This window comes from Hirundo rustica, chromosome 5, assembly GCF_015227805.2.
Source record: "Hirundo rustica isolate bHirRus1 chromosome 5, bHirRus1.pri.v3, whole genome shotgun sequence".
Taxonomy (NCBI): Eukaryota; Metazoa; Chordata; class Aves; order Passeriformes; family Hirundinidae; genus Hirundo; species Hirundo rustica.
In genome coordinates this window covers 7,816,045-7,826,003 of record NC_053454.1, presented here as the reverse complement: position 1 = coordinate 7,826,003, position 9,959 = coordinate 7,816,045, and the positions used below count along the sequence as shown (strand labels likewise).

At 49.9% G+C, this 9,959-nt stretch overlaps 1 protein-coding gene across 1 annotated transcript in view; it reads right to left on the bottom strand.

Moving 5' to 3' along the window:
• Positions 1-2,854: 2,854 nt before the first annotated feature.
• The window catches only part of NAT8L (N-acetyltransferase 8 like), a 28,526-nt gene continuing 21,421 nt past the window's right edge, over positions 2,855-9,959 (bottom strand). The window contains exon 3 of the mRNA XM_040065310.2: positions 2,855-5,699. Coding sequence (XP_039921244.1) covers positions 5,332-5,699 — 368 coding nt within the window. The 3' untranslated portion in view covers positions 2,855-5,331. The remainder of the gene's footprint in view (positions 5,700-9,959) is intronic.

Below are 9,959 nucleotides of genomic sequence, written 5' to 3'. Positions count from 1 at the left end.
TGTTATTTTAAACAATATTGTTTTGACTAAACTCTCAGTTGTTCAAATTAATCTCCTGATTTATTTTTTATGAAAGGCACTCCCAAGCACCATTCAGATAGCAGGTTTTGGCGGGAGATAAGCATAAGCTCTGTTGCAAAGTCTGTGACTGAGGGATGCAAGAGCACACCAATTTTCCTCAAGATTCTATGTGGCTCTATTTTGAGGGAGAAAGAAAAGACAATTTTCCTTTTGCATTTTAAAGCTTATTTAACACTTAGCATTACTCCATCTTCTTTATGTGGTACAGTATATTCCACTGCAAGACTCCAGTTAAGTGTGGAACTAAAATGCCTTTATTAAGCTTTAAGTAGAGTGCATACCAAGAGCATCACACCAGCACTAATGAAACACAGGCCCCAGCACAACCAAAGTGAGATTGTTAATTCAGAGGTAACCAGAGCTGGTTCCTGCCTTTGTGTGTTTGGCAATTTGGAAGTCCCTGCAGTCAGTCTCTATCCATTTGCACATCAGCCAGCAAATCTGCAAATTAAAAGACAGCAGACCTGCATTGCATATGGGTGTGGATCAGTGAGCAACACGGCAGCAGCAAGGGCTGGGACAAGGTACTGCAAAACCACAGTTCCCTTGGGAATTCTGACCACAGGACTTTCTGTTCTTCCAGTTGGCAGCAGCAAGGACAGGGCCCAAGACACCCCTGGCACCAACCACTTTCTGCTCCTGCTGCAGGTGTGCAGCACCAGGACGCCACCGTGCACATCCCAACCCCAAGAGCCACTGCTGACCCTTAGTCCTGCCTCTCCTACCCAGGGACTATTAAATTCTGACATCATGACCTAAAGAATCATCCTCATTTCCCATGGGGAGGAACATGGGTAAAACAACCCCAGGTCCCAGCCCCAGGGGCAGATGTCCCCAGGGTCATTTGCCCCCTGCATTTGCTGACAGGCAATTCTGAAATGAGTCCTGCAGGCTGTACGCATACACAGGACCAAGAAGCAGGATCTGGAGAAGGGTAAAGGCTCTCTCAGAGATAGCATCCCACATCACACATGTGGACAGAGGGGAGGGAAAACAGCTTTCCACTGATGGCAAAGTCCTGGACTTTTCTGCATCTCCCAGCAGAGACACAGTTGCCATTCCTAAGCACCTTGCAGGTGCTGTCTGCTTCACAGAGGGAAAACACAGCACAAATTTAGAACAAATACAAATTTAAGGGTTTCAGGTTAAACTAGAAACCACTTTCTTTGTCGGTTTGATTGCTTAGCATCATCAGCCTGGATCTGTTCAGGGGCCAAGCTTCCCAGACAGCTTATTGCCAAATATGACGTGTTTGAGATGCCAGTTTGCTCAGGATGTGGAGTGGAGTGCCACTCACTCCACAGGGAATGGCCCAGGCTGTGCTGGAGGGCTGGGGCAACCCCAAGGCTGTGGACCTCAGCCACAGTAATGACAATTTTCCCTCCTTTTCTGTTTTTGGTTGTTGGTTTGGGGTTTTTTAACTTTTGGACATGACACCTAGTGCTTTCCTTGGGGAGCAAGGGCTCTGTCCCAAGCCCCTCCAAGCAAAGAACATTTGTGCAGTGTCCAGTGCACAGGGATTAGCAAAAAAAAGCCCCACTCTAAGGAGAGAGCAGCCAGGAGAGGAAACTGCATCTCTGCAGGCAGCACAAGGGCAGGGGGCTGTGCCAGCCCACCTGCACTGCAAAGAGCAGCTGTGGGAAGTGCCTTCACATCTCTAATACATCCTCCACCTAAATCTGAACTGCTCTAACTTAACCACCACGTTTAACAACCTTGGGCTCAAACCCAAGAGATGCTCCACTCTTCCTCACATTCCTGCCAATGTTGTCCTTGGAAGGAGAAACCCCCCAAATAAATCAGGAAGATCCCCTCCCATCTCACACTGATGTGAGTCTCTGTTGGAATCAAGACTCAAGGACTGGCAATAGGTCCAGATCACCACTTCTTCTGCTCAGGACCAACCCCACAACCACCTTGTGCTGCTCCTCACCCACCCAGCCATGGAACTGGGATGGGGAGAGTCAGGAGGTGATGCTCAGGCCCAGAGAAAGGGCTGTGCTGATCTTTTCCAAGCATCTTGTTTAAACCAGTGCACCCTGGAAGATGCAGAGCAGAGGGATGGATCTGCCAAAGGCAGCTCGACCTCAACATGCCGCCCTGTGAGCTGCACTGTGGTCTGCCCACACACTTCCCTGGCAGCAGGTGAGCCTGGCACAGCCCAGAGCCCAGCAACCCTGACCCCTGAGCTATCCATTTAGGGAACTTCCCATGAACGCAGACAAAACAACAGTGTCACGGTGCTTTTAAGCCCAAGCTTGGCAGCTCTGGGTGGGAGAGCAGCAACACAGGAGGTTGTGCACCTCCGTCCCACTGCTGCTACCAGGGACACAGCTCTGGCACCATCTTCCAAGGAGAGCAAATCCCAGCCTGTTTGGCAGCCAGCCCTTTCCTCCAGAAACAAGCTGTCCCGGCTGGAGAGCTGGGAGCAACCAGCTGGATTTCTTCCAAAAAGCCTGGTCACAAAGCAACTGGCAGGAGCATTAAGGGAAGAAATTTTCTTGGCAGCTACCGGCCGAGCGGCAACAACTCAATCCTTATCAGTGCATTTCCGTGTGCTGGGGAGGAATGCAGACAGCACCCCCAAAAGCCCCCCCCTTCCAAAGCACCTCTTCCCCAGGAAACTCAACAGGTGTTACAATCAGATACTGTAATAGCATCAGGTAAAATTTACACATTTTAGAAGAAAAGACTGGTAAACCTGATGGTACTTCTGTGTCTGTGGGATCTGGTGGGATTTATTCCAGGTTTGATTTTCTGACAGGATGTGGAGTTTTATTTCAAAGGCACAGGTATCAAATAAAACCAGCAACATTAGTTTAATTAAATAGCCTAATAAAAAAAACTTAATGCTCAATTTAGACTTTACATATGCCTCCCTTATTAAGAGACTAGTTTTTGCTTTTTGATTTTTTTTACCCCTCTGGAAAGGTTTTAGTGCAGTGATTATATAGCAACAGAAAAATAAACTAAAAAAGGCACAAACTTTTGTGTTTTTTTCTTTCAGCTTTTGCTAACACTTTATATTTGTCTGTTTTACTTCGGTTAATAAATCACTGAATGCAGCAAGAAAATATTCTGCCCATTTCTGTACACTATACAAGAACCCCTACCAACAGTACATTATTTCAGCTCCAGGAGAAATGTACAGCATAGAAAGACTTTTAAAAATATAGTGCCCCATACAGAAATTTTGTTAATTAAAATCACGGTCTCTTGCTACAGTATCCTTCACCATCCTCATGACCCCCTTTATTGCTGGGACACACGCTGGGACTCTGCCCCTCCGACTCCTCACAGGCTGGACCAAGCCCAAGCTAAGCACTGAAAGGGCAGCTGGGGTTGTGCCAAACGGCTCCTCCATCCCCAGCACCAGTGCCTGGCCCAGGCCCCGCAGGGATGGGCTGAGCCCCCTCCCCTCTGCTCTCCATCAGCATCGCCGGCCACATCTCTGTGCTGGGAAAGCTTCTGGCTGGAGAGGAAAGGGCAGGAGTGGGACAGACAGCAGCACCCCATGTCCAAGGTCTGTGCTGGCTGTCCCCTGATCTGCCCCAGGGCTCCTGTCCCCTCCCCACACCTCAAGGCTCCTTCCTTCTGCAGCTCTCCTGCTGACTCTTCCATTGTATTTGCAAGCGTGGTGAACACATGCTCTACCCCTTCACCAACTGCATCGCCATGAGATGGGGGGTTCCCCCCTCACCACATGCGTAATACTTCATAAAATAATAATGGTTTTCCGCAGTAACTAAAGGGGTTTTCCCTTTAAATGTATTAGCAGAGCGAAATCCCTCTACCCACCCAAAATTAAGTGCAGCCAGAAATTGTTTTCTGTAATATCTCTGATACCACGCTTTCAGAATTAAAACCTACCGGTCTTCTTTTTCCCCAAGATGTAATTCATGCAAAGTTGCTATTTGTTTAAATAAGTTATAAAAGTTGATATCTCAGGCTAGAAGAAGCTGTAGTCTTGGTTATTCTTTAGTTGGCAGGCACTGTACATACATACCGGGTACAGACACATGCCGAATCTGCTTTGCATTGCTTTTTGCATTGTACAATTCACAAATCTGACATCATTAAAGCAGTTAATTACCTTTGATGGAAGGCTGCAGTGAGGCCATCTACATTTATCAAACAAGCAGCTGGTTAAGATAATAAGTACGCTCCCCCCCACCCCGGTGCTCCCCAAAATGCTATTATCTGTCACACGTTGCTTCTCTGAAGTGGTGAGATTCGGTGTGCACATTAATGTGCAAATGTGTTGCCATAGGAACTGCAGCCTCCATTACGCCTCAACGACACCATTCAGCAAAAGCCAAAACTAAAAATAACAACAACAACAACAAAAAAATAACCCTTAAAAATAAGATGAAAACAAACAAAAACCCCCAAAAGGCAGCAAAGAGAAAGTCCAACGCACATGCGGAGTCTGGCCCAGGACTGCAGGTTACGTGTGGCTACGGAACAGCGCAGGAGATACTTAGATTTGATCTGAACTTCACACTATGGTACAATGGGGCTCAGTTCAGCCGGTCCGAGTCTGTGCTGGCTCAGGAAGGAGGGGGAGGTGGAGCGGAGTCGTGGTTACCGGATGCACCCGGGGGTCTCTCAGACATTTGGCAGAATGAGGCACATCCAAAAAAAGTGCAACACCAGTGCCGCGGTGGCAGTGCGATGCGTTTGAGTGCGTGCACGCGCTTTCCTCTTCATGCATTGTAGCAAGCGGGTTGGGGCTGGGGGACAGGGTGTACCCCCCACCTTTGCTCTGGAAACTATTAACCAGTAGATTACGGTAAGAGGAACGCATATTCTACTTACTGATGCGTGAAATACTGAAGGCTGCATTCAAGTAATATTTCTGCGCTATTGTGAATGCATCGCTATGTTATCTTACACCTGGGAAAGGAGAGGACTATGTACACCAGAGCAGTTGTACTATTTTGCAGTAAGTTTCTGTGCTTTACGGAGGTACCTGGGAAGGAGAGGCCGGAGCTCCGCTCCACCCCGCTGGGTTGCAGGACTCCCAGCACCACCACCTACAGCATGCGAGGAAGGGGCGCTGCTCGGCCGGCCCATCGAGCTGAACGGAGCAAACCAAAACATGACGTGAGGGTACAAAAACTCTAACCCAAAACTGGCAAATAAGTGGTGATGAGAAATAGGAGGGTAATTTGTTATTTTTGAAGGGAGAGGAAGGGGGGGGAGAATATTTTTTTTGTTGTTTTGTTTTGGTTGGTTGGGTTTTTTTTTTTATTCTTCCCGCAGCTGCAGGCGGTAGCGGTGGTAGCGGACCTGGAAAAACATTCTCTCCAGTAAGGAGCGTGTCATCCCCGGCAGGGCATAATGTTCCACGACACCCACGTGCTTGAACCCCAAGGACTCGTAGAGCTTGTGGGCTGCCATCTTCACGGCCGTGGTTCCCAGCACGACGGAGGAGTAGTTGTTGAGCATGGCGAACTCCAGCACTTTGCGGCCCAGGGCCTTGGCGATCCCTTTGCCGCGGTAGTTGGAGTCAACGGACATGCGGCGAAGCTCCACGGTGTTGTCTTCCTCGTTGCCCCGCGCTGCCACGATCCCCACCACGTTGCCGTCCAGGACGGCAACCCAGAAGCAGGAGCCTGTGGGAGATAAAGCAGCGCATGTAGTCACCGGCCACCCCGATGGACAAGTGCCCCTTGCCAAACGCACACCCGGGAGCAGGGCCTGGGGTCCGAAACCACATCACACGTGGGGATTAATGACCTCCATAAATAAGGACCAAACACTCTTTTCCCCTGACAGCGTGAAGGAAATGTTGTTTTCCCAAGGAAAATGCACAGGGGCTACAATCTCCTGTCAGGGGGTTGTAGGAAGTGAGAAGGTCTCCCATGAGCCTCCTTTTCTCCAGCCTAAACAGCCTCAGCTCCCTCAGCTGCTCCTCACAGAACCTGTGCTCCAGACTCTTCACCAGCCTCGTTGCCCTTCTCTGGACATGCTCCAAGATCTCAGCATCCTTCCTAAGTTGAGGGGCCCAGAACTGGACACAGTACTCAAGGTGTGGCTTGACCCATTGCTTAATTATCACTCAATATGGCCACTACTCAATACAGCAGCCAACCAGGGGCACCGAGAGGTCTCTTGCCCAGATGAAAAGCACTGACTTGCAGTGCTTTTGAGCAATATGCCTTCATCCAGAGGAAGAAGACCCCATGACAGGAGAAACCCCTGGTGCAGGCAATGGCCTTCTTCCCGGCTGCTAAGCAGAAGAAAACCTGACTTGGGCAGCAGCTCCATCTCCTGCACCAACTCTGCCAACTGCTCCAACCCAAATGCTTGGCATGTATCACCAGAGTGATACATGTATCACCAGAGTGATACAGCCTGGGGGGGTGCTCAGGGGGGCAAAGGACCACCCCTCCTGAAAACCAGGGGAAACATGAGTAAGACAACCCAGTGTACTTTGTCACTGGAGAAGAGCAAAGCATGGGGTGGTGGGAGACGCCTTTGCAGCTGCTGTAGGAAAAATGTACCTTGTGACTGCATGAAACCATCTAAAGAGACGCCCAAGGTCTTCCCCACTTCCCTGTGGCACAGCTCAGATTGCAAGAAGAAACCAGCTACAAACCAGCAAGGAGAAACCAGCTGGTGGGGAACCAGCCCAGGTTCACCTCAGCACACAGGGCTCATCCCCACATTCAGAGGAATGTGCAGCTCCAGTGACGCTCATTCTTGCTCCCACTGTGAACAAGTCATCATGCTGCTGCTATCTAGGTCAACAGCTAATTTTTAAAACACCAGGGCCCATCTTGACCCATTTATCATAAGCAGCGAAGATGTCTCTGCTCCGCTGCTGCGCTGACAGTAGTGCGCCTTGTTCCCCAGCGCTCCCTTGGATCTCAGAACGTGATTTATTCAGACACGACCCCAGACAAACACCTACAAGCACTGAAATCAAGCAGCCACCCTCCCTCTGCATACAAATTGCAGGGTAGAGAGCTCGCTGCTGGTTTTAAAGTGCTCATCACGTGCTGGCTGAGCCCAATTCGTCACACCTCTGGCCACATGGCGAGCACACCAAACATGAGGGCCACAGTGATCCTCACCCTACATGCACAGCTACCACTCCTGTCGTGTAGTTCCAAAAAGGAGGTTCAGGAATTTCTCCATACTTGGGGAGCAGGGTCCCCAGTCCTGGGGCAGCCCCCAAAAGTGCCACAAAGCAGCCATCAGCTGGTGTCTGCTGGGCCGCAGCTGATGGCACAGCCATCACATCCCCCTCATCCAGCTCCATCCACAGCAACTCCTCCTGGAGCTGCTTCTTCAGCAAGTCTGCCTCATTTCCCCTCAAACCAGAGAAACAACCTAGCTTCCTCTCAACCCGAGGTTACACAATTGCTTCCACGACTGCTTCCCACTTTAATTCCTTATTTTCTCTTCTTAGCAAGTACCTCTTCTCTGTGCTCACCAAACCTGAGAGGGTGCTAAAGCTCGCTCAGCAACACTTCCCACATTTGTAAAATGGCACGTTTCTGGTACTTTGAGGTATTCTGAATATTTAAAACCCAAATCTGCACATACCTGCTACTGCAGAGCCACCAAATCCTTCACATTCCCAGCCCCTCTGACCACCCTCCCCACACCTGTCCATCCCAGCAGGGACTGGACCCGGTTGCAAGCAGCATGACAGCAAACCTGCACTCCTTGGTAATTTTTACTTAAAATTTTAAAGCTTAATTATAATGATTTTGAGTTCAACTTGAAAAGCAATAGTATCTGGCACATCTCCCAGTGTGTGCTGTGCACACAACACTTATAATTAGCCACAGACAGGACACATCTGCTCAAACAATGCGAGTTGTATTCAGCTCTCCTTTACTCCAGGGCCATCAGTCCTCAAGACTTCTACCCTGCTGTTCTCCTCGTGTCCATGTCTGCTCCAAGGATCACCAGCAGCCAGTTCCTTCATTCTACTAAAGACACCTCAAGTTCCCAAAGGTGGCTACAAGCCCAGGAGCAGCTTTCCCCCATGGGGTTGTCAAATCCCCGCTTCAGGCAGCTGCATTCCATTTGGGTGGGGGCTTGCACTGAAAGCTGTCTTGGGATCACACCACATGCGGCCGACCTTGGGCTGGGACTTCCTCTCCTCTGGGAAAACCCTCCAGTTTCACAGCAAGAATGCTGAAGGTCCTCAGATTGCTTTTTACCCAGACTCAACTAGATGACCTCTAAAGATCCTTTCCAACCCGAACCACCCTATCCTATGATTCTATGTTTTCCACAATGCCAGCCAGCTGCAGCTCCTCACCATATCCACCCTTCCAGCAGCACTTAACTCTGGAGCAGTGTGGAAGCACCCTGGAAAAACCACCTTGCACTGCCACACCCCAGGGCTGGGAGAGGGTCTCCTCCTCCTCCTCACCTTTTCTGGACTGAAGATATCGACTCAGAGCATGGCTTGTTTTTGCACTTTTTCATACCTAGGATGAAACAAAACTAACTTCATCTCAGCTGTCAGTAATGAGCAACAGCCTTGTTTGCAGCACTATTATTAGCAAGAGCTGACGTTTTACTCTCTCACATGCTATCTGAAAATAATCACTGCTGCAAAGATAAACACAGACCCTGACAGCTACAACTCTCCCTGCCCTTCCAGATACTCATCTCATGGCAGCATCTCCGTCTTTGCCTTCACCCTCACTTGCCTCCATCTTCTGCCAACCCATCTCTATGGTCATCCAAAGCCCTTCCAGCTCACTCCAGGATCTGCTCTTCATGGACATCTTGCATTTAACCACAGCTGCCCTAGCAGCTGGAGGCACTTTCCAGAGGCCCTTGCTGTTCCCAGCCAAACACCAAGCACTCTCCCCTGCCTCCTTCCGAGCTGCCAAAAGCAAAAGTGAGGAGAAGCAGCCACGGAAAACCCACTACCACCTTCCTTAGCTCTCTCCAATTCTGCAGGTTACTGCCTCATCACACAATCCTGACATCAGGAACTTAGAGACAAAAGATACAATAAAGGGATTATTTTATTTTTTTTTTTACCATGAGGGTGGTGAGGCCCTGGCACAGGCTGCCCAGAGGAGCTGTGGCTGCTCCACCCCTGGCAGTGTTCAAGGCCAGGTTAGATGGGGCTTTGAGCAACCTGGTCTGGTGGAAGGTATCCCTGCCCATGGCAGAGGGGTCTTTAAAGGTCTCTTCCAACCCAAACCATTCCATTAAAAAACCCACCTTGTGATGGACACACCTATGAAAAAGGCACAAAATGGCTGTGATGTGCATGCCAAGGAACATGATTTTGTCTTGCTCATGCTTCACAGCAAGGTCAGACGTGGTTCCTCAGCTGATGGCACCCAGGGCCTGAAAGCACACAAGATGGCACTGTCTTTCTGCTCTAAATTTAAGGATGATTCCCAGCTTCTGAAGACCAAAGAAGGTATTCTTCTAACCCATCCACCCATCTCCCACAGCACAGGGCTGCCCTCAGAGTCCACACACCGCTGCTGACACCACATCCCAAGGATTTCCCCACGGCGGTGGCACCACGCTGGCCACATATCCTCCACTCCTGCCAAGGAGGACATGCCATGCAATCCCCTGGCTGTGCCTGCAAGCCTCCTCTCCCACCCTCCTCCACCGTCAGGAGCTGCACAGCTCTCCCCCACGCAGCCAGCGAGGATGGATGGTGGGTGAAAATAAATTCATTTATTTTTGCTGCAAATTCTTCTACACCTTTTGATGAATAAAAGGCTGGTGGGTGGATGGGTGGAAGGACTGGAGCCAAAGGCAACAGCAGAGTACTGCTAGAAGGGAGGGGGGACAGAGACATCAGCCTTCCTCATCAGCATGAGTCCCACATGACTGACTATTGCAGGTTCCAACAGCTTTCTTAAGCCCTCAGC